General features: G+C 38.2%; 1 protein-coding gene across 5 annotated transcripts; it reads right to left on the reverse strand.

The window, feature by feature from the left end:
• Positions 1 to 8,595: 8,595 nt before the first annotated feature.
• LOC148372224 (non-homologous end joining factor IFFO1-like) lies at positions 8,596 to 25,553 on the reverse strand. 5 transcript variants are annotated; one of them, XM_088326859.1, is made up of 11 exons: positions 25,462 to 25,539; positions 25,315 to 25,398; positions 24,412 to 25,247; positions 18,066 to 18,126; positions 17,909 to 18,004; positions 17,274 to 17,414; positions 14,130 to 14,320; positions 13,940 to 14,066; positions 12,173 to 12,265; positions 11,101 to 11,231; positions 8,596 to 9,986 (listed from the first exon to the last, which is right to left on the reverse strand). In XM_088326859.1, exons 3-11 carry the CDS (start codon positions 25,224 to 25,226, stop codon positions 9,896 to 9,898), a joined length of 1,746 nt encoding a protein of 581 aa, XP_088182985.1. In that variant the 5' UTR covers positions 25,227 to 25,247; positions 25,315 to 25,398; positions 25,462 to 25,539; the 3' UTR covers positions 8,596 to 9,895. The 5 variants fall into 5 exon arrangements, with proteins under 5 accessions (XP_088182985.1, XP_088182983.1, XP_088182984.1 ...); XM_088326857.1 differs by having other exon boundaries at positions 25,315 to 25,553; XM_088326858.1 differs by having other exon boundaries at positions 24,412 to 25,398.
• Positions 25,554 to 25,685: the final 132 nt, after the last annotated feature.

The following is a 25,685-nucleotide window of genomic DNA, read 5'->3' on the forward strand; positions in this document are numbered from 1 at the left end:
TTCAGATTTATCGTACACACAACTCTTATCATAAAAACCAGTAACCACAGGGGAAAAGCAATGTGTGAAAAAACAAGAGATAACGAAACCAAAGATCGTTTTATTTTTTTTTCCTGTTGTCATAGTGCTTAGAAATATTGATTTATTAAAAAACAAAACAGTCTATGAGAAAGTCAGTGTGTGTTTTAGTGTTTGTGTGTGAGCGTCTTACTGTGAGTCGAGACCAACAGCTGCTCTAAGTACAGAGTCTAAAACTCAAAATTTTTGAAAAACAAAAAAGCGTGTTCATCTGAAATACTTGGAATTGCTCCATTCCATTAGGTTGAAAGAAATGTTAAAAAGGTGCCACAGATGTGACTTAAAATGATTAGTGTCCATTAAAATATTTTTACTCCAGTCCTACAGTTGGCAGTGTGAGGCCACACTTTACAGTAACTATTACTAAAAAGCAATAATGAATTATTATTTCAACCCGCTGTTTCGCTGGATAAAATATTATAAATTAAGCTGTTAAACAAACAGAAATGACAAAACTGTCCAAACATACTTACCTGTCACGGTTGCCGTGGCACCCAATTGGCCCCGCCCATGTGGCGCCAGCAGAGGTTCGTTGACAGATTGGCTTTCCGTCTATTTAAGCTCAGTGCTCTTACTCTTCGTTGGTCAGTCCGTCATCGAACCTCTGCCCCGCAAGACGTGGGTTTTGACTCGGTCCTGTTTCCTGTTGGTATTTCCTGTCCGGTATGGTTCCCGTTTATTTTGTCCTGTTTAACTTCCATACCCTGTTTGATATCTTTCCTGTCCGTCCCGTTGTTTAATATCGGTTTCCAGTTTCGTTCCCGTCTAGTTTGTCCTTTTTATTTTCAATATCCTGTTTTGACATCAATCCTGTCTGTCCCGTCCTGTCCGGTATCGACCCCATCTGTCCAACATCTGCTCGGGCAATTGGTATCGATCTTGTCAGCCTCTGGCTTCCTATTCTTTCACACCAGACTGCTGCCTAACGTGCATGACTCCCCATTTACCGTAAAATAAAAGGCTTGTGTGAGAAACGTCACGCATTTGTGTCCTGATTCTGTTCCGGTTCTTGACAGTCACACATATATTCGATGCAATTCTCCAATCCTGTAAGGGGCAGTAATGTTATCCTCATGTAACTATAAATCGGTTTTTTTCCCATAACAAAAGTTTCTCTCCAGTCCAACAGGGAGTAATATGCAACCCTAACTTTGATCTACAGCAATTGTAACTAAATATTAAAAACATATTCAAATCGATGTTTTTTACATTTTTTGTACATTTTTTATATCACGACTTGCGTAAATAACAGAGAGAAAATTCTAATTAAGATTGTTTAGTTTTTTTCACATTTTTCACTGCAACCCGTATAACTAAACTTATACTGACAAAATAACACAATATGTAGGAGCTGTAGCTAGCTAGCTCCTATATATCAGGCTCCCAAGCTAATTAGCTAGTAAAAATTGTTTCATCGTGGTCACGTCGGACCTTGAGCTCTATTTGCTAACTCAAATAAACAGCCGAGTGTTTTGAACTTTAACCAAAAGATAGGCAGTGTAAAGATGAAGAAAAACTGTGCAATGTGTAGTACAAGACTCTGCAAAAATGTTTGGGGTTCATCGAGCCCACAAAGTAAAAACTAAAATGGCTGTTCGCCCTTTCTGGGGCAGTTTTCACATCTGGGGTAACCTGCCTAACTACCTGTAAAACATGCTGTTGACATGCCGTTTTAGCCTCGGAGAGTGGAATGTCTTTCTGGGAAAATAATGCAGAGTCAACAAAACTAAAAGTGCAGAGTCAGCTTTTGGGGCATTTTTAAAATTTAGGGTAACCTACCTGACTGCCGGTAGAAGATAATATTGATATTCAATGGCATTCTGGTCTGGGAGAGTGAAATGTCTTTCTGGAAAAAGAATGCTGAGTCAATGAAAATCAAAACGTTCTTAACGTATCCGATACCTGATTTTTGGGGGGAGTTCAGACCCATATCAGAGATCAAGATTGGATCGGGATACTTTAACAATAATTTACTTAATTCCAATTTGAAATCAAATGTTTGGTTTACACTTTTCTGAAAATATGGAGGAGGAGTTCCTCTCACACATACTAAGAAACGTCATGTTCACTACAAAACATAAATTGCCCTTTTGGAAAGCAATTAAAGATAATTACAAGTCGTCCTCATGTGCATTGTTGTTCAGGTTTATAGTGAAAAGGAAAACCGGCTCTGGGACTGCCGGGCATTAAGGAAGAAGCGGCTGTGGTATGTAAACCTGTGCAAAAAAGTAAAGTGAGGCAAATAATAATAATAATAATAATTTCCTTGTATTGTCATTCTGTGTAACAATGTACACAAAACGAAATGTCGATTGCACCTGACCCGTTGTAGCGAGCCGATGCAGCCGCAGCCAACAGAGGGCGCCGCCGACCACTTTTTAAGTCTTAGGAATGACTCGGCCGGGGCGCGAACCACCGACCTCCCAGTCTCAAAGCGGGCGCCTTACCATCTAGGCTACTGAGCGTTGCTGACGTTCCAGATCTTAATAATTGAAGCATGGGTGGGGCTTTGTTGTTTTTCTGTGTAGAAAATAGAGTAAACATTAGTAACAAAATTAAAAATGTAATAAACATGTGACTTGACCTGGTATAGTGGAATAGCAGATGGATGCCAAGTGTGAAAAGCTGGCGATGGCGGATTAAATTGAAATTGATTTTAAACCTTCATGTCGGACATGTGTATTATAAGGCAACTAGATGTCGCTTTATGGTGTAGTGCAACCGAATATAACCACAGAAATAAAAACTACGGAGACTCGTAGTGACCAAATTATCATACCCGTAGCAGAAAATGATGGGCAGTTATGTCAGTTTTTTATAGGTGAGGCTCATGTTATGAAAAATAAATACAAATTTCTTGACCTTCAAGCATTGACTGATCATGTATTTTGGCTTATTATTTAAATCAACATATTTTTTCAATGAATGAAGTGTTTTTAACATTAGAAGGCAGTAAATACACACTGTCCCTTTAATTGCCTTTTAATGTCCTTTGTCTTAATAATTGCCCCAATCTTCGATCGGTTATGGACACATTTTTAGCAAAGGTCATTTCAAGTCAAGTCATTTTTATCTGTATAGCCCTAAATCACGAAGAGTCTCAAAGGGCTTCACAGATTATTACACTATATTACACAGACTATGACAATGCTTGTACAGTCTTTGTACTTCTTCATTATCTTAAGCTTTGTTTCCATGGTTATCATCTTCTTGCTTCTCCCTTTATCATCATAGCAAGTCCTGGAATCCATAGCTAAACAAATTAAAATATTTTTCTGTTTTTTTTACCCCTGATTTTCAGAATAATCTTTTTCGTCAGAAACAAAATTATTCCCAAAAACTGAAAAAAAAAAAAAAAAAAAAATCTGAAACACAGAAGTATTACAAAAAATGATTACCTTAAAGCCAACACACACACACACACACACACGACTCAAAAATTGGACTATCTCAAATGTCTGAAATAAACTATGTTGCACGGTCGTTTTTTGTTTAAATTTAAGTATGAATTTGAAAAACGATTTGGAAAAGTAGAAATTATTGTTCAAAAATGGAGGGGACAGAAATAATAAACCTTCCATTAAAAATACATTTAAAAATAAAGCCCCCCAAAAGAATACATGTAGTCAGAAAAACAGAAAATTTTAATGTTTCAAACTAATGTACTTTAGTGCCCTCTACTGGACAAACCGAGCGTTTTTGTTTTTAAGCAATTTTTTAAAATTAATCAGGTTTTGGAGTCGTTTTGCACAATACGATGAAGTAATTTATTTCTAAACAAAATGACCTTACTTTTGACAGATTATTTAAACATATTTACAATTTCTTCCCCATTACATGAATAAAATAAATTCTAATATTGGAGTGGGTTATTTCATAACAACCAAGGAGGTTGGATCGAGGGCGATTTTAGGTTCAGAGCTAGTTGGTTTTTCCTTTTTTTTCCCTTCTCGTTTAATTTCAATCATTTGAATGTACTGTTGACGCAACACTGTGGTAAGATGTTTGTACAGATATGTTTCTGGGTTTGTTCAATGAAGCATTTATAAGAATAAAAATAAAAAAGAAATTTAAAAAAGAACTCTGAATAACTGGATGGTTGACTATGGCATCACAATTGCTGACTATGAATTTCTGACTAACTAACTTAATAATAATATTAATAGAAATAAAACATTGTATTTCGAAGCCCCTTTCAAGACACCCAAGGTCGCTGTATATATGAGTAAGACACAACAATAAACAAAGAGTAAAACAAGCAATTAATAAATAGCAAATAAAACACATTAGAGTTCAAAGAGGGCGGTATGTGAGGCAGGGGGTCGAGAAAAGGCAAGTCTAAAGAGATGAGTTTTGAGTCCGGATTTGAAGGTGGACAGGGTCGCAGAATTTCAGAGGTCAGGCGGCAATGAGTTCCAGAGCTGGGGGGGCAGAGCGGTTGAAAGCTCTGCTCCCTATGGAGCAACAACAAACAATAAAAAACAATTCTCTTCCTATCTATATTGTCTCACTCTGTTTCTGGGTCTTCGGAACCCCTCAACTCGCTACTCGTAATGTGTCGTTCTCGAACGAAGCAGCTCTATGAGCCAGCTCTTGAGAGTGAAAGATTGAAGCCGGTGTTTTGCCAAAAATTGTGATTTCTAGATTTTTTTTTGTAGTTTATATCTCTCACAGTGGACATGCACCAATGGTGAAAAATGCAGACCCCTCCATGATTTCTAAGTGGGAGAAATAGCAAAATAGCAAGGTGTTCAAATACTTATTTTCTTCACTGTACTTGCCCCCAATAGACTACAATTCCATAAATGCCATTTACAGGAAGTGACATGATTTGATCTTGGCGTAAGGTCAATGTTACAAATAGAGGTAGGCTTCAACTTTTAGATAGATAGATAGATAGATACTTTATTCATCCCCGAAGGGAAATTCACTTTTCCAGCAGCATCCCTAAGCTGAGAACAATCGAAAATAACTGAGAACAATCGAAAATAACACGGGAGCTGCTGGAGTGGCTGCCATTCGTGACGGCGCCGGAGAAACGATTCAATTTGAATCATGTACAAACAAACAAACAATTGAATCATGTACAAGAAACGATTCAATCTGAATCATGTACAAACAAACAAACAATTGAATCATGTACAACAAACAAACAAAATATTTATGTTTCAATAAGTGGAGTGTTAATAAAATGGGGGGAAAATAATTTCTGATACTGATATAACCAAGTAAAACTAATTTTAAGTTACCTGTCCAAATGAATGTTGTGCCATCTCACCTTTCCCACTCTCTCTGCTCGCTCCTGAAACTTTATCAAATAGTCCAAAATTTTACCTCATCTTCTCCGCTCACCTCGTCGTCCTCTTCTCCTTCCACTTCGCACTACAGAGACTTTTTAGCTACTCTCCTTCCATGTATTTAATTTTAATGTGTTATACTTGTATGAAGCCCTCTTAAAGTTCTACCTTGTGATAGCAAATTATGAAATGAAGATTTAGATATATTCCACGCTTCTGCTTTATTATTTAGAGCAGTATGATTATTGACTTTCTGTCACTGGGGTTGGTTAGGTGGTTTAACTGATTCCATTCTTAGGGCGTTTTATTAAGTTTTTTTGTTTGGCAGACTTCCACTGGCCTCCTGTACTGGTTCTGAAAGTTTTGGGTAAGTCCTGTTACTTTCCTGTTCTTATTCAATTCCTTTACCTTTTTGTTTCACGGTTAGCTTGTCTTGAGTCCATTCTTTGCACCAGCTCCAGGCTCCTATCTTTTTCTGGTTTAAGTGATTTCTGTTCCACTTTATTTCACACCTGGGAAAACCCTAGGGTTACAAGCTGCCACACTCAGTTGTTCATATCCGATGATTCATTTCACAACAAATCCTAAATCAGTAAAACACATATATACATTTTTGATTCCCCTGTGTTTGATGTAGAAATATGTCAAACAAAATGGCAGACGTGCTGACAGAAAAGGCAAAGCTAAAGAAACGCTAATTCATAAAATAAGCTTGATTTAAGGTTTTTAGTTAAAGTACAAATAGGTAGTACACACTGTGTCAATTTTGGAACATTCAATAAGCAAAATTCACCAATAATCACGCTTAGCATGTTGCCGAGATACACCGTTTATTCTCTCCCATTTGACATACACAACCTCTTTGCGAAAAGATGCTAGCATCATTTTTCAAGCGTTTACATAAACACGGTTGACTTAACGTAACACACACACGGTTCAAATGAAAAATAGTAAAATAATCTCTTTAAAGAATCATCAGTAGTTTTTCTTTTGTTTTCAAAATGTTTCTCAATGTTGGTTTAGTGTTCAAGTAGCCAGCTAGGTTATTTCAAAATGGCTGCCGCACACTTGCATACTGTACGGTGACTGGTGTTGCCTAGGGTGATTTATAGATAGCTAGCTAAGTATATACACATCATCTCCATTTTTTCATGAACAAAGTTGACTTACCGTAACACACACACAATTTAAATTTGAAAAGCAAAATAAATAATGTACTTAAAATGTTTCTCATTGGCTGTTTAAAGTTCATGAAGCTAGCTAGGCTATTTCAAAATGGCTGCCACACACTTTCATACTGTTACTGCTAGGTGGAAAGAAACAATGAATAAATTAAAAAAAGGTTAAAAACTTGTGAAAACCAGTAAGATGACAAACAAAATCAGTTATATTTGAATAAATAAAAATAAATACTGGTTATATTGCTAGATAAACACACATTTTGTCCAAAGTCAACATGCATACATCAACATTTTCAAATTGATGGCTTCACAGGGCAAAAATTGAGTTTTCTATTTACAAATATTTTGTCGATTTACAGGCGGCTGAATGGCTTCGTGCTAATTGTAATTTTCGTTTTTGCTAATTCCGATCAGTGTGCAAATTCAAAGCTGGTTTTATTTACATCAAGCACATCGGTGAAGAAAATAAATGTACAGGCAGCTCATTTAGCTTTTTTTTTTCTTTCTCAATATGGCGTGAGGCGGCTTTTTTCTTACGCATTAAAATCTCGGCACTCGGAAGTTTATTCGTGACGTTAGCTTCTCCCCTCAAAAACACTATTTTCTGTAATTTTAGCAATATATTTTATTAATAAAAAAAACACTTGTATTGTGATTGGTGTGGACAAGACTGTGCTAGCTAGTTACAAGACAGTCTTGTAGCTAACTAGCTGGATAGCTAAAGACCCAGCTAATGTAAGCCAAAATGAGCTCTAGCTAGAGGGAATTAGCGAGATAATGTTGGAGAGCTAGTTAGAGGGAGCTCTAGTTATAGGGAGCTAGGTAGCCCTTATATTTAGCTAGCAAGCAAAAAACTGTACAGTGACTGGTGTGGCTTAGGATGTCTTGTAGCTAGCTAGTTAGCTAGATAAATGTAGTTATCTCCCTCTAGCTAGAGCTACTTAGAGCTCCCTCTTACTAGCTGCGTAACTAGCTACTGTAGAGCTACCTAGAGCTCCCGTTAGCTAGTTCTGTAACTAGCTAGCTACAAGAAACCATAGCTGGTTAGTTAAATATGGCTAGAGAGCAAGCTGGGGGGAGCTCTAGCTGTAGCTATCTCCTTCTAATTCGAACTATCTAAAGTTCCCTCTAGCTAGCTATCTAGACATATTTAGTAAGTAAGATCTCTAGTTAACTAGCTTGCATACACCCTAGAAACCAGAAGCTCCATACCCAACTTAGTCCAGTTAGAAATGAAAGAAAACATGTGTTGAAATAAATTTATTTTATCAAGTAAACATTTCTTGGTTTTTGGCAGATAAATGTACATTTTACAAATTATCTATATAGAGATTTTTTTTAATTTTTGTGGTTTTTATTTTACCGTAGTTTTCTACATATTTAAGTAGTGTTTTATTCTCTTTTTGAGGGTTTTCTATTTGAGTATGTCAGTAATTGTATATTAGCATTAATGTAAATGAAAATATTTACAGAAAATACTACACAAAGAAATTATTTGCAAAACTCTGCTGTATTAGAAATCTTATCAATTTAATTTGAACCATTTTCTTATGTTACCCTCCCAAAAATGGAAATATAGTAAAATAAGAACAACAAAATGATCTGCCAATTTTTTATGTGTGTTTGCTACTTTTCCTGATGCCTTTGAAGGTGTTTTAGACACTTTTCTCAAATAAATATAAATAGAATAAAAACAATGATGAAGGGGATTTATCGCAATTTTTGGGTTTTACTAAACAAACCCTCCACTTTTCTTTTCTCATGCAAACGCTTGCGGTTGCTTTCGTATTGGTAGTTAAAGTGCTTGAGGGATAAATGCAGCTTTGTGGGCCGAAGTTCTTTTTTTTTTTTTTTTTTTTTTTTTGCACAGAACCAAAACAAACTTGCACTCTGCAGCAGTAAGGCAGTATAACGCTGACTCGTGATATCCGGGTGAGAAAGGGAAAGTGGTCCACATGGAAATAGGTATGGTGTTACATTACTGTACTTATTTGCTCCTTACTATATGTATTAGAAAGAAGATTATTATATTATATATATATATATATATATATATATATATATATATATATATATATATATATAATATTTCCTTTTTAAAATGTTATTTGAAATGGCACAAAAAGAGAAGCAGAAGTAGTGAGAATGATGTTGTTTTTAACCAAAACTATCGAGCCTCTTAACAAATAAGGGATAATGCAAATTTGAGCGAACGCATTACTGTAACCCCTCTTTTATCACAGTTAAAGGGGACCAGAAGCCCTCTTGTGATACGCAAAAATACGCAAAGTAACCCCTGTTCCATTTTTCACATGCGCTCTGCCGGTCCCTGCTCGCAGCAATGGATGACCAGGGATAATGGATTGCGGCTGCACGGGTTCTGTTCATTTTAGGCAAAAAGAACAAAAAAAAGGCACCATGCATGACACGAATTTGCTCTCTTGGCTTCAGTTCCCTCACAAATTTGCTCTCTTGGCTCCTGCTCTGAGAAGTCAACAAAAGTCGACTGGGGATAATGGATTCTGGTGCAATTCATTTTAAGTGGGCCATAATAAAGCGCTCTGCCAAACTCTCTTCTCAGTCATAGTTAACCAGGGATATTGTATTGCGGCCAATACAAAGCTGTTAATTTTAAGCAGGCCACCATGGCATGTCTAAAAAAAATGCACGCTCCAGCAGGCCGAACCAAAAATAAAGAGTGCTCCGTTTCCTCCTTCTCTCAGCAATAGTCGATGGGAGGTAATGGATTGCGTTCAAAACAGCGCACCGCATTTTAGGCTGGCCACAATGGCACGCTTCAACGGCCTGAACTTAAAAAAAAAATGCGCTCCGTCGGCCCCCTACTCTCTGCAAAAGTCGACGTTGGATAATGACGTGCGCTCTGCCGGTCCCCGCATGCCGCCACAAAGGATTGGGGATAATGGGTTGCGGTTGCTCAAGTGCAGTTCATTTTAAGCAGAAATAACTGAAAAAAACTGCCGCTAGCCCCATCAAAAGTGGCTTTGTTTGTCCCCGCTTTCAGCCACCTGTGATTGCTGATATTGAATTGTGGATGCACGAGAGCAGTCGACTATTTGGTGGACAGAACAGGGATAATATATTTATTTGATGTTTTGTCGTTTGTATTGCGTTGTTCGAATATTTTGTTTTTTAAAGCAGCCACAAAAAATTGTCAGTCCTCCGGTAAAAGCTTCGCATTTTGTGCCAACTCCTATTAAACCTCAACGTGAGCAAGGCTAAGTGTAAGCTATTGGAGTACACGTACGGACTACGATGACGATGTTTTTTTGGCTGAGGGGGGCGGGATCTCGCAGGTCACATGACTGCGGGGGCGGGCCGTCAGGATTTCCCGGCACCAGATGAGGAGGCGGAGCTCTTGTCGCCTTTACGATGGTCGCTATCTTCGGAGGACGTCTGAGCTGATGCGTTGCTGTGCAAATGGCAAAAGGTCATTTTTTTCAGTCAAGGTATTCTGAACTTTTCTCTTTAATTATTTTTTTTAAAAAAATTGTATTTTTCATTATTTACTCTGTTCTATTTTTGCCTATTTATCCCGACATTTTTTTGTCTTATTTTTGTCTTTCAAGTCGTTATTACATGTTTACCCTCGATTTATTCATTCTAATTGAAATCAAAACCGTGATGAAAAATAAAAAAAACATTTGTTTTATTACTTGATCCTTTTTTGTTAGTTATTTATTTATCAGTTTGTTAATTCAATGTTGCTATTTATTGACTTTTCCTTTTTAAATTGTATTTATTTCTTGCCCAAATAAAAGTGATGGAAAAAAAGAAAATTCCTCCCCCAAAAATATTTTTTTGTACTTATTTAGACATTTGGTGGGTCATTTATGTCTCCATTTTTTTTTAGTTTTTTTTAATCTATCGTTTAGTGGCTTTTTTGGACATTGTCTTATTTCATCTTGATTTAAAAATACTACTAAAAACACTTTAAAAAAATAAGAGAGTTTCTATTTCTTTATTTGGATTATTACTAGTGTTTTTTTTTAATTATTGATTGACTTATATATTTCTATTTTTACTTATGAAATGAAAATGACAAAAAAAAGTTATTTTGGTAATTTCTTCATTTTTAAATACCTGTTATTATTTATTGAATTTTATTTATTAAAAAAAAAATAAATAAATAAGTATATATTTTTGACTTAAGTTTTTTGGAGGAGTGTGTTATTGTTTATTTTGAGAGCTGCACAACCCAATCTGGCCGCCAGAGGGCTTTAGAGACCACACAAAAGCAGACCCCACGAGAGCAGATCGATTTTGTTGGTATTTATTGGGGCTAAAACTAGCCAAAGGCACTAGCGGGGCCTAAAGTACAACTGTGTACATTTTCATGCAAATGTGTTCAGCTGTTGCGGAGCCTATAAGTCACATGCAAACACACCCACGAGATTTATAGAGTACGATAGATTAGGACCGTATATTGACTTTTATTTTCCTATTTTTATTTCAATAAAAGTAATTAAAACATATAAAGATATATCGATATTTTGGACCTTATTGTGCAAGGTCTTTGCACATACTTGTCTCCGCTTTGGGTGATGAGTCTCCGGCATGTCTCCATCTGGACGTCCAGGCCTCTCTTCATGGAGCACATCTCCATGTACTCGTGCAGGTGACGATTCATGTCGCTCTTCGCTGTCGCCAGCTCCAGCTGGAGAAAACAAAAACACTTTATTTTCCTCAAAAATGTTTTTCAACTGATTCAGAGTAAAACAACATCTGCAAACGAGCAGACCAGACCACTGACCCGCATTAATAAGTAGAAGACCCCTCTCAATTATTTTTTTTCTCTCTCACAGCCAAGACATTTTTCAATTTCTAACCATAGATGGCAGCATCGAGCCAACAGTGAACAATTTCATTCATTCATTCATTCCTTATCTGCACCGCTTATTCTCAGTAGGGGCGCAGGGGTGCTGGAGCCCATCCCAGCTATCTTCGGGCAGTGGGCAGGGGACACCCTGAACTACTTGCCAACCAGTTACAGGGACACAAAGGCGGACAATTTGGACCGGCCAATAAACCTGAGATGCATGTTTTTGGAATCTAGGAGGAAACCCACGCAAAACATGTTCCATGCTCCAAACAGGAAGGTTCAATCTCATGAGCTCAAAACTGTGCCGCACATGTGCTAACCACCAGGGTTGGGTAGGGTTACTTTAACTTGATTACTTTCAATTACTTTTGGATTACTCCAATACCAAATATGCCAATAAAAGACAAAAGAAACTAAATATGAATAAAATCATGACTCACAACACGTGGTAAGCTTTCTCTAATGGCTTTGATCTCCGGCAAAACTAACATAAAATGCGACAGAAACAAAATGAAAATACATCCAAACAGCTTGCCAACATCATTTTTGCCGTTCCATGTATTCCGTTCCTCCCCGAGCCTGCACAAAATTTAGTCATTTTATTCCTATTTAGTTTCTTTTGTCTTTTATTAGCATATTTGGTATTGGAGTATTCCAAAAGTAATTGAAAGTAATCAAGTTAAAGTAACCCTACCCAACCCTGCTAACCACTGCGCTGCCGTGCTGCCTAGTGAACAATTTATGAAAATATGATAAACAGTCTGCAAGAATCGGACCTCAATCTGGTCAATGGTCTCCTGGTATTCCTTTTCCCGAGACTGGAACAAGCATTCCGTGTCGTTGATCACTTTTTCCAGACAGTCTTCCTGCTGGGAGAAGAAAAGAAGAAGTAAAATGGTCTGTAGGAAATATTGAAATTAAATATTTCATGCTTATGTATACTCTTGTAGGACGTTCATAATTCATGGAATTATAATTATTTTGGTAATTGAAATATGAACAAAGCTAGGTTTTTTTCATTTAACATTTTGGAAAATACAAAATAGATAATTGAAAAAAAGTTGTAAAAAAAATAATTCATTCTTTGTATATGTTTTTGAAATATATTTTATACGAATGTATGTCCCGCTCAACAAAACACTTTTATATGGCAAAAAATATTTGGAAAGAAAAATAAAATCTTGCAACACTGGCAGACACTTTCGCTGGTTTTAAATTTTGTTTTTATATATTAGTAAAATAATTGAAATAAAAATAAAATGGTACACCATATGAATGATATATATGATATAAAAAAATAAAAATAAAAAAATTCCATATGTATTTATTTATTTATTTAATTAAGGGCTATACAAATAAAAATGACTTGACTTGGCTAATTTTTAAATTGAAACAAAAATATGTGATGACTGATAAATATTTGTTGACAATATTGTTTGGTTTGCGGGTTTATCTAATTATTGATTTACCTTTCTCTTTTAATTACTTTTTGGTATTTAATACGTTTTTTTTTGTAATTATTAATTCATTAATGAATTGTTTTTTTTTTAATCAAAATAGAAATCAGTAATAATATTAAAAAACTTTTTTCAAATGTTGTTATAGTTCTTCTATTGAATTACATTTTTCTAATTTATTTATTCAAATGTTTAAAAAATAAAATACAATGTATATTTACAGGATATATAATTATACGGTATATATATATATATATATATATATATATATATATATAAATTAAATACAATATTAAAATAAAAAGGGAAAGTGTATTCTGGACTTGGAAAGTCCTTGCACATACTAAGGAGAAAATGTATTGTAAATATAAAAAAATATTATTATTATTATTTAATTCAAAATCATTTTGGAAGGCTGTAAACTCCAGTTAACGATACACAAGGTCCTCCTTGGCAGTAGTTATCACTCTAGTCAAGAAGAAGGAACTTTTTGTCCAGAATATTCGGTGTATGCGTCCCAAAAATGTTTACTGTATAAATGTACTTGGAGTATCAATACATGGTATCAGTGAATATACTGAAGCACATCCTAAAAGTTGTTATTTTCAGGCAATATATTACGGACTTTGTGGGTTTTTTCCCTTTATTTTATGACCATGTTTCTTCTATTCGTAAGTTTATGACACAACTTGACAAAGCTAACATAGATGGCTGCCATTTTGATACTACTCGTCTTGTGTCAGAGAGTTCGCAGGTTCAATTCCGAAGCGTCCTTGGGCAAAACACTGAACCCCTAATGCCTCCGATAAGCAGATAAGCCTTGCTTGGCTATCACTGCTATCGTTGTGAGAGTGTGTGTGTGAATGGGTAAGTGTGAAGCACATTGTAAAGCGCTGTCTTCAGTGAGGATTATTATTTTTTTATTATTTAATTATTTTTTACTAATTACTGATTTTTTTTTGTATCTATTCACTGATTGACTTTTTAAATCAAAAACCAGAATAAATGATAATAATAAAAATATATGTACATATATTGGTTTCTTGATGGTTTTTAGGAGAGCTATTTTGGTGTATTTATTTTTACCTCTCCAGGCGGGTGGGCGGGGTCAGGAGGCAGAGTGCATCCTGGGAAATCCTCCCACAGCAGCAGCGTCTCCTCCGTCTCTTCCCAGGCCAAACTGTCGCAGTCGTCTTCGAACTCGCACTCGCGCCTGCAAAAACGTTCGTGATTGGCCAGAAAAATCTTGTCCCGCGGCAAGATCGCGACGTCTCACAAGTGGTTGAGCATCCTCTGCATTTCCTCGTTGATCTGATTGGCCGCCGAGTTGGCGTGCTGATGCTCGGCTTCTTTGGCCACGCCCACCTCACTTTCGGACGTGCTGATTGGTTCATCGACCTCGCTTCCGTTGACGGAAATCGGCGTTTGTTTGCGGCGAAGGCTCAAAGACGGCTGGTTGTTTGTAACCTTCGAGATGATTTGAAAATTAAAAATAATAAACAGTGACACCTTTTGAGAGGCTTATTTGAGAAGTAACTCATACTTGCTGTCACATATGACATCATACTCTCACACATGCATCACGAAATATCACGTGACTAAAAATAAAGCCTCGTTTTCGTCTGAGCCCGTCGAGCGGATTTGATCACGTGACCAGGCCCGACCTATTGATCGCATAAATCTGGTGTGGACAGGGAGCAAATAGTGATGGGAATTCCGGCTTTTTTTTACAAAAGAGGCTCTTTTTTAGAAAAGTGGCTCTTTTGACTCGACTCACTAAAAATAGCCAGCTCTCTCAACTTCTAAGCAGCTCTTCAGATTATTTTTATTGCTTTTATCCAGGGGTCTCCAACGTGGTGCCCATGGGCACCAGGGTGCACCCTGAGGACAGTTGAGATGCCTGCGGAACTGTTCTGAAAATAGCTCACCATTGCTGGGTCATTGTAATTTTCTTGTAATTTTTTTTTAAATGGGTTGAGTGGGTCTATTTACCCTCTAGTTTTAATAATTACCTGGAAATAACATAGTAACAACATAATATCATAAGTTGTTACTTTAGAAATTCAAACAAATAAATTCCAACTCATGGGCTTTATGGACAACAAAAAAATCTGTTCAGGTATTGGTAATTATGTTTAGGCAATTAAAGAGTGGTTAGCTGCTACTCTTGCACTCTTTGCACTACTGTATAATACTATACATAGCCATAATTATTTAGTATATTATTAGTACTTATTAGTACTTCAATACTCCAACTTAATACAACATCTTATTTATATCTGTACATTCAAGGAAACTGTGCGGGTCAGATGTATCGACATTTCGTTCTGTAGACACGTGTACTAGAATGACAATAAAGTATATCTGAATCTGAGTAGTATGAGAATCAATTTGTTATAAACGAGTTTATTTATTTATATTTTTATTGACTTATTTTACAGGGAATATAACAAACTTCTACTTTATGAGTTTTATAGGGCAAATGAGCAATAAAATGTGTTTTTTTTGTTTTTAGCTAGCTCTTGATCGGTGAGGAGCCAGCTCCCATCGTTCACTTTCAAAAGCCGGCTCATGGAACCCCTTCTTTCGAGAACAACATATCACGAGGAGAAAGTTGGGACATTCAGAAAACATAGAGACAGCAAGTGAGACAATATTTTTTCCACACAGATGGGAAGAGAATTGTTTTTTTTATTGTTTGTTGTTCTTAAGTATGTTAGTTAGGCATTCGTAATCAGCAATCGTGATGCCATATATAGTCAGCCATCTAGTTTTTCAATAGACTCAGTTCAGGCCGTCCAAGAGATGCGATAATAAAACATTGTTTTTAAAATTACATGCACACGTTAATGTCTTGATTCATTGATGAAAAAAAATGGATTAACAATTCATATTTATTCCTCAAGACTTCCTCACAATACTGCAGCTGTGATACTGCACTACTGCAGCAGAGGTCAATAAAGAAATGAATGAAACACTGTTTAGTGAAACATCGTGTGACACATGTCACCCAAGGTCTTATTGGTTCATGAGGCTTCACTATGCCCATAACTATTCCCTTCCAGAATTCGGTGTTTTTACATATTTATCACTCAAAGTAACTGTAACTAAGTTCAATTCCACAGGCCACACTAAAAGCGATTGCCACTACCTTCCTTGAATCAAGAAATCACTTAAATTGGATCTGTTAGACAAAGTGAAGTAGGCTACAAAATCTCAAGAACACAATTGACATGCCACAATCCCAAAACATTCCAGAAGAAATTAGTTAAAGAGAGATTGGAATCGATATGTCCAGAAAATGGCACATAGCCATCTCTAATGCTGTAGAGCTCCAGCAAACCACTGTCAGAGCCATTATCCACAAATGAAGGAAACTGGAAACAGTGGCAAACCTTCCCAGGAGTAGTCGACCATCTAAGGTTATTCCAAAAGTGCAATGACGGCTCATCCATGTTTTTACAAAAGAACCTGGAAAATTATCCAAGGAACTACAGGCCTCGCTGGCCTCAGTTAAGGTCAGTGTTCACCACTTCACTGCAAGAAAAACATTGGTCAAAAATGGCATCCATGGCAAAGTTCCCGGGCAAAAGCCACGCCTGTCACAATCGAACACAAAGAGTGGTCTAACATTTGCCAAAAGCATCTGATTATCATCAAGACCTTTGGAGAAACATTTTTGGACTGATGAGTCAAATAATGAACCCTTTGGTGCGCAGCCAGTTACATCTGGCGTAAAAATGGCAAGGCATTTGACGAGAAAGAACATGATGCCAACGGTAAAGTATGGTGGTGGGAGTGCGATAGTCTGGGCCTGCTTAGCTGCCTCAGGGCCAGGACAACTTGATGTGGTTGACAGAATAATGAATTCTGGTGTCCTGAAGATCTTGAAGGAGAACTTCTGGCGATCAGTCCATGCCCTCAAACTCAAGCGCTCTTGGATCATGCAACAGGACAATGGTCCGAAACACAACAGCAAATCAACCTTTATATGGTTAAAAAACAAAAAACTGAAGGTTCTGGAGTGACCATGATAAAGCCTGGATTCAAATCCAATCGATATGCTGTGGTGTGACCTTAAACGGGCAGTTCATGCTAGAAAACCCGCCAATATGGCAGATTTTAAACAAAGAAGAGTGGGCCAAAAATTCCTCCACAGCGTTGTGAAAGACTCATTACAAATTTTTGTAAAACTTTAATTTCTGTTATTGCTGCCAAATGTGGCCCAACTTGCTACTGGATTGAGGGGGCAATAACTTTTTCACCTTTGTGAGTGATAAATATGCAAAAAACACAGAAATCATGAATGGGGCAAATATTTTTTCACGGTACTGCACATTTCCCCTATCACGGGTTCTTTTTGGAAAATAATCTTCACAATAAACGACATTGGCAGAAATAATACTTGAATATTGTCCACCTGGTATATCTGTATGACGTCTTCACAGTTCCTCTGCTGCGCCACATCGCAAAGGCGGGCGGTAATGTCGATCCTGCGGCAGATGTCCATGTCCACCTTCATTGCTTTTTCCTGAATTTTTGTGTCCAGGTCTGTAAAATTCTGAATTTAAAAAAAATATATATAAGTAAGGCTTCAATTTTCTTAGTTTGCATGTTAAAAGAGAAATAAGTTATGAGTCGGGTATCATTTTAAAGGGACATCGTCAAAAATAATTGTAATGTGAAAATTCCAGCCCAAAAGGCTACACAGTATTTCTCTCTTTCAATTATATAAATGTGATATAAACTTGGTTCAAAATGTGTTTCTTTCAAGACAGGGAAAACCACTATTAATCTGCAAAAATGAATCTTCTGTAAATATATTTTTACATTAAATTAAAAAACATTTAATATTGACAGATTTGTGAATGATTACCCTTTGAATAATTGTTTAATAAACCATAGAGGGATAATATGGAAAATGAAATTAAAGAAATTAATTTGAACAAAAACAAAGAAATGAAAAACAAAATCAAAAAAGAGATTCTAATAAGCTTTGTAAATAAATACATTTAAAAAAGAATAAGCCAATTTCATGTGAAATGCTGCCCTCACATTGCTCATGAGGCTTTTGAAGAGAACCAGCTCGGCCTTCAACTGCTGCACTCGGAGGGCGAGCTCGTCCTGGCAGCCTTCGCTCTCCTGCAGATCCTGCACAAAAAGCCAAACCGGAAAATTCCAAACATACTCTTTTGCATCCACAAATCATTACCTCTTGCAAGTCGGAAATTTTGTGCTGCAGGTCCATCCGCATTGTGTATTCTTCTTCCCATCTAGGAGGCAAACAAGCAGGAGGTGAAGTCTAGCAGTTTTACACTTTTTTTTCCTGGCCAAATTCAAGCACTTTTTAAAGACTTTCAAAGACAATTTTCAAGTTCATGCTTATGTAATTCTTCCCATTAGAATTTACCACTGGGAAACGCTCTCTTCATTTGCATGGCCGGTAATAAATACCTACAATTGTTATTTAATCCTTGCAGTATTACACTTTTCATAGTGCCCTGTTTAACTGTAGCATGCACTTGTCCTCTTGGGCGCGACCCATAGGGGGCGACGACGCTTCATCGGACAACAAAGTAATGCGTGCTGCTGCTAATCACGAGGCAAGAAGAAATGCAATGGCAAAGCAAAGCCACCGTCGGCATCATCTTTAAGCAGACTTGTTGAGGAACATGGCAACAATTTCAAGCATTTACCAGCACTTCACCTAAAATTGAAGCACTTTTCTATCCTTGAAAACACAACATTAAAATTCAAGCATTTGCAAGGATTTCAAGCACCCGTACCAAATCTGTTTACAGTAAACTGTCTGGCGTCCCTGTCGTGGAATTATCTTTTTTCCGTCCCGCTTCACAATATTTTCTCTACTATACAAAATCAAAAACAGATTAGCGAGTCGAAAACATATCAAATAGCTTTGCAGTGTTCATCCGAGTTACGTTTCTTAGATATCGGTCCGCCATTAAACAAAATCATATAAAATGTTGGGGTGCTATTGGTTTGTGTCACAGCATCACAGAAATCCAGAAGGGAGGGGCTAAAACATAATAACCATGGAACCGAAGTTTGTAATTATCAAGAACAAAGAAGAAGTCACACGCATGGTTATTCTGGTTAAGGCATATGGCCGTATTTTGGCCTCTATTGACGGCCTTTACCTCGTATACAACATCAAAAACAAATTATTTTGCATGGCCCAAAAACTCTCTAGGCTGTCAATGTCAGATAAATGCTGGGCTGCTATTGGTTTGCATCACGACATTTAATGTAAACACTGATACGTTATTGGCCAGACTACCTTATTTAGTTCAGATATTTTGTGCGCTTTTGTTCAGACTTTGTGAGTTAGTGTGATACGACATTGTATTTTAGCACTGTATTTACTCGCTACTGATCCCAAGGCTTGCAGGGATGCTAAAGGAGAAGCAAAAACATGCTGACCACGGAAACAAAGCTTGCAATTACCAAGAAATGTGAAAACGGCACACAAATGGGTACCCTCGCTAAGTTACAGGAATTAAACAAAAAAACATCGGGACTATTGTTAAAAAGGAGGTGATTAAAGCAAGGAAATCTTCTAAGGGGACCAAACAATGATTAAGTTTCTGTTATGCATAAGGGCATGCATCCATCCACTACCTCTACTGTACCAGTCAAGTCACGTTACACCAAATGTAACGACAATGTCATTTTTCCTGGACATATATATTCATTCATAATGTCAATTAACCCTCAAAATTCTCCGACACTGTGTTACAAAGAAATTCCCTAAATGTTTTTGTTGATGATGTTTTACTTTACTTTAAATGTTATGCCTTTTCCTATATTGGTCCAGATAGTAGAAAAAAACGAAATGTTATTTTTATTAACATTTCAATGGAAATCGTATTAAAAAAAAAAAACACAAAAATTGTCCTTTAAATGACAACAAGATGTCACGGTTACCATGGCGGCCGATTGGCCCCGCCCGTGTGGCGCCAGCTGCAGCACATCGACAGATTGGCTATCCGTCTATTTAAGCTCAGTGCTCTTACTCTTCCTTTTTCAGTCCGTCAAGGAAACTCTGACCCGCAAGACGTGGGTTCTGACTGTGTCCTGTTTCCTGTAGGTATTTCCTGTCCGGTATTGTTCCCGTTTATTTTGTCCTGTTTAATATCGGTTTCTAGTTTTGTTCTCATCTATTTTTGTCCTGTTTATTATTCTCTCCAGTTTTCGTTCCCGTCTACTTTGTCCTGTTTAATTTTGATATCCTGTTTCATTATCAATCCCGTCTGTCCCGTCCTGTCCGGCATCGACCCCATCTGTCCAATATCTGCTCGGCAATTGGTGTTGATCTCGTCGGTCTCTGGCTTCCTGTCTTTCCACGCCAGACCGCTGCCTAACGTGCATGACTCCCCATTTCCCATAGAATAAAGACTTGTGTGAGAACATCGCACATTTGGGTCCTGATCCAGTTCCGGTTCATGACACACGAGGGTTAATTGTATGCAGGTATATTACACATAAGTAGTACTTATTATATATTGTTTTCTTAATTAGTGTTTTTATGTTGGTAACTGGGGGGTTTGGAACACCTTAGCTAATTAGCATCACTTTCTGTCCCCCGCTATATGCCAAGTTCACTTAGCGTACAGATACAGGTCATATCCTGGGGTCTACTGTAATGTGTGATTTAATTTTATGTAAAGCACTGCAATCGCCTGAAAAACAACAAAACACAGTAAAGCTGCTGTTGACCACAGCCTCCGCCCCGACACTCACACTGTCGCAAAAAGCCCCGCCTATCCAAGCTGACGCAGACACATGTAATCTTCCATAGACATTCAGAATCCAAAAGAATTGCAAGCATGATATCAGCATTTTTCTACGCTCTGATCCGTTTAATTACTTGACTGGCAAATGAGGGTCATAAATTGTTCGATCGTGAATTTTATGACGCTTTTAAATATGTTGAATAAGCCAAACTCTTCTGCGGCCTGCCGCAGTGTTTGCAAACACTCGGTGAGTTGATGCGGCAGGCCGAGATCGTAGCCAATCCCTGCCCCTTTTCCTGAGGGCCCCCTCCACCTCACCGCCTGGTGCAATGCAGATACAGTGAGTGTGGGAGGGGTTGAGTTATAGGGGGCGGGGTCACGCCAACTTGTGTGGCTGAGCTATTACCCAAGGAAAGTTACTTCATATTTTGTGAGGGAAAAGGAGGTGAAGGGGAATCACAAGTAGGTGTTGGGTCGGGAGGAGACTTGAAAGGAATCCGCACGAGACGGTTTTAAACTGAGCGTGTATGAGGTCATACAGGATGACATCAATAATTGACAGTATTGTAATCCCTTGTTAATAGCGGATAATGGGGACCAGGCCCTACCTGATGTTTAGAAAGGCCCTCCCTCCCTCATTTTTGACATGTGCTTTGTGGGATAATGGATTACAGCAGCACTGGTGCTGTTTTTTTTTGGCAGAAAGAACAGGGAGAAAAAAAATGAGATGCATGACATTAATTTGCTATCTAGGCCCCCGTTCTCAGCTAAATACGACCGGTGGTAATGGATAGCAAAATCAGAGGAGTTCATTTCAGCAGGCCAGAATTGAACGTCTCCCAAAAAAGCGCCTTCTGCCGGTTACCTGGTCACAGCAATATGGGATTGGGAATCGTGGATCACGGCCGCAAGAGTGCGTTTCATTTAAGGTGGAAAGAAAAGCAAGTTAATAGCTGCCAGGCCAAATAAAACTGTGCACTGCCGGTCCCCACTCATAGCAATATTCTATCTGGGATAAGGGATTGCGGCTACACGGGTACTGTTCATTTTTGTTGGAAACAACGTAATGAAGTGCATGACACAAATTTGCTATTTTGACTCCTGCTCTCAGCAATAGATGAATGGAGAAAATGGATTGCAGCCAAAACAGTGCAGTTTATTCCACGATGCCACGCTTCAGCAATCCGAACTGAAAATAAAATTCCCTCGGCCACAACCGTGCATTTCATTTTAGGTGGGCCATAACGGCACGACTCTTCACAAAAGTGAGCTTTGCAGGTTTCTGCTCGCAGCAAAATGGGATTGGAATGAATGGATCACGTCCAGAACAGTGCACTTTATTTTAGATAGAAATAACAGCAAGAAAAGATCTGCCAGGCTATACAAAAGCTTGCTCTGCTGGTCCCCACCTGCAACATTATGCAATCGGAATAACGGATCGCAGCCACAGGAGTAGGAGCTGCCGGGCCCGACAAAAATGTGTTATGCTAGCCCCCGCTCACAGCAATATGCAATTAGCGATAATAGATAGAGAATATCGTTATTATCCTAATAGCATACAACATATAAGGCCCCAAAAATGTTGGGACCTTTCAAAATAAAGGCATAAGTTGTCTCTTGGATAAGATTGGTCCCTGGATGTGCCAATGACAATGGAAACAGATGACCTTCTCTCTTCTGTGTAGTTAGAACTGGTTGTGTTTATCTTCCTAGCAACAACTGCTTCTTTACAAAGAGTGGCTGGAATTTATGCTGACTCAGCTCCAGACAGCTGAGCTGCAGCTGCTCACAAAAAAAGCTTGCAAGTGCAATAAGCCTTGAATTGATGAGCCAAATTTCTTTCAAGTCAAGTGAAGGATTGATTATGGCCTAGAAATGAAAGTTAGGGACCTTTAAAAACCTAAACAAGCAATAAAAGGAAGTTCTTGCTGAGTATTTAGATTCACACAAGGGAAGTTTTCTATCTTTTATTAGTCATATTATTTTCACAGTGAAATATGATATGGACGGAAAATGCTCGTTTTGACACAAAACATAACCCCTAACCATGGGGTCAGCAACAGGCGTCTCTGGAGCCATATGCGGCTCTTTGGTGCTCACTGGTGGTTCCCTGGCACTTTTTTCAAAATGTTTGAAAATGGAAAATGATCCAAACATATTTTTTTTTCTGTTCCAAAATGGCTCTTTCAACATTTTGGGTTGCTAACCCAAGCCCTAAGCCCAAGCCCCCTTACCCGACCCATAACTCTAACCTTAATCCCATTACTCCAAAAACTAACCCCCTAACTCTACTCCTAATCCCTAACCGACTTGAACCCTAACTGACGTTTTTTTGTCTTAGTAAGTTGTATGTTATTATTTCTCTGACTGTAATTAGCACTTGTCCAAATAATATACCCCAAGAATGATGAAAAAAAGAAAACTTTATTTGAGCGGGTCTAAGAAATGCACGTACATGCACGCATATCATGAATGAGCTAAGGCTGCAATCATGACTTTTAGTCAGGAGATGGCTACAGAGAGTGACAAAGTTCCAAAATTTCAGACAGCTCCTTTAAGTATTTTATTTATTTTTTACAGGAGGGACAATTGCACCCACATTAGACCTTCTGGGTTACAGCGACCCCTGCCTCACGACGTTTTCACTACACGGTGTGGAATGTTTTTTCGGCCCCTCTTGAAGGCATTATGCCAAATATACGACCACCACATCAAAAACGTATTCATTTCTGACTTTGCAATGTTTGTGTATATTACCAGTTATGTCTCATGTTTGCTGTTGGTTGATGTCATACAATGCTGGTGTGCTATTGGTTTGCATTTTGGAATCATGACGAAAATGGCGACAAGCTATTGGCTGAAGTACCTCCCACGATGCTTTTTTTCTTTTCTAAAGTTTGGAATTTTGAGTACTTCATAAAGACGTAACTATTAGGTGATACAATATTGTATTTATTTGCTATAGGTTTCAAGGCTGTCAATGATGCTAAAGGGTGAAGCAAAAACATAGCAACCATGGAAAGTGTGCTTGAAATATTAAAGAAACACCAAGTAGAAATACACGCTCTACGTTCAATTGCTGTGACAAAATTGACGATCCGGACGATTATTATGAATAAGTTGGCAACTAAAGCAAGGACATTTTTTAAGGACATGAAAATCTTTGAAAGTGGAGGTTAAAATTCGTTTTTATTTGAATCTGCCGCTTCGCAGCCCCCACCCCTGCATCCACCTGCTACTCCACTCAACCAGCTCAAGCCATGTCACACCAAATGTTAATAAAATGACATTTTTCCTTTACTTGTATATTGATTTATCATCTAATCATATGCACGTATATTACACATAAGTAAAAGTTAATATTTTGTTATTTCAATGTTTTTATTTAGAGAACCGAGGGTTCCGAACACATTGGTTTCTTTTCCCTCCTATAAATTCATTTCACTTTGCAATTCCCACCTCAGAACAGATTCATGTCATATCTTGGGGGTCCACTGTAATGTGTGATAAGTTAATTAGCATCGGTTTCTGTCCTCCGCTATATGGCTATTTCACCTTGTAATCTCCACCTCAGAATGGATTAATGTCTTATCCCGGGGTTACAGGTTAATTTACCAAAAAGTAAAAACTTTCTACCCAGTTTTCGCCTTTCACAGGTTTTTTTTAGAACATATCCCCCGGGATACAGGAAGTTTCACTCTTTATCAAATTTTTATATTGATTAATTTATCGTACCTTCATATACGAGCACAGAAACGAAACCATTAAACACGCAAGTCAAAGCATCACTCAAATTCCTCTTACCTGCGCTTATACTCATCCCTCTCCCGCTTGACCTTCGCCAGAACATTATAGAGTGCTCGGATCTCGGGGGTGATGGTATCGATCTGGACCCCGACCCCGTCCGGGTGCACCCAGGACACCCCTGGACTGGTGAGACGCTCCGACCCATACCTGCGAACGGGATTGTGGGAAAAGATAGTGCCTGGCAACAGGCGGGCCACCGTCGACGGGCGGCTTCCGGGTCTGGACATGGGCGAGTTTGCTGGCGGGGTAGAATCTAATTTCTCAGTTTCAGAAACCGTGCAGGGCGAACTTGTAGGCCTCCTGGCTGAGTTATTGGTGTTGTGGAAGGGAAGCGAGCCGGGTCTGAGGGGGGCCGACCCCGTCGGACCCGTTTGAACCCCAGATTCTTGCGTGAGGGGCCGGCTGGCGTTGGACTCCATGGCTTGCTGCAGTTGCTTCTCCAGAAGTTTATTCCTGCGTTCCAGTTCGTGGACTTTAGCCAGGAAGCATCTAAATCTCAGGTTGAGTGTTTTGAGGACGCTAATATTGGACCCAAGGTCGTTTCTGAGGGCCATGGCTGCAGGGGGGTGAGGATGCTGATAGCGATGATGGATATAAGAGGAACTCTGGGACGGGATCTCAGAATCCGGATGATCAGGCCCAGGGAGCAGCAAAAGAGACGACGGAGAAACTAAATCGGAGTCCGGGAAGGGAACAGAGGGGGATTCTGGTGGTCCAGAGGCCTGGTTCGGTTGCGGATCTTGTTGGAGGTGCTCCCCCAACAATGGATTCATGCTATAGTGCGAGAATCTAAAACGCTGCAGATCTGGCATGAACACAAGCGGGATGTGGCTCTTTTCGAAAGTAAAACTGTAGATGAAACCACCAAGAGGAAAATGATTCCAGATAAACTGTATTTACCTTCTTATATAAGCGTCTTAGAATCAGATGTTCCTCACTGATTAAAAGGTTGCAGCAGATCTTAGCGATGACAAAAGCCTCCCCCTATCAAAAAAAACATAAAATAATCAGCGAGTGATAAAAACGACGATAAACCGACAAACTGACATTTTATTAATTAAAAAAATGCAAATAAAAGTAAGTAATTGAAGGACAAATCCGATGTGAGCGAGTCAGCACGAGTTGTTGCAACCAAATGTGACCGCAGTGCAAGTACAGCTGATTCGAGCTTTACCGTAATGCCCACACTAAAAGAGTAACGTATTCGTAGAACGTCTTCTTTTCGTCAATTAAATTTCGTCATTATGAAGTAAAATAAAAAATAATAATAA

Source organism: Urocampus carinirostris, chromosome 2, assembly GCF_059441175.1.
Source record: "Urocampus carinirostris isolate Australia breed hairy pipefish chromosome 2, RoL_Ucar_1.0, whole genome shotgun sequence".
Classification (NCBI taxonomy): domain Eukaryota; kingdom Metazoa; phylum Chordata; class Actinopteri; order Syngnathiformes; family Syngnathidae; genus Urocampus; species Urocampus carinirostris.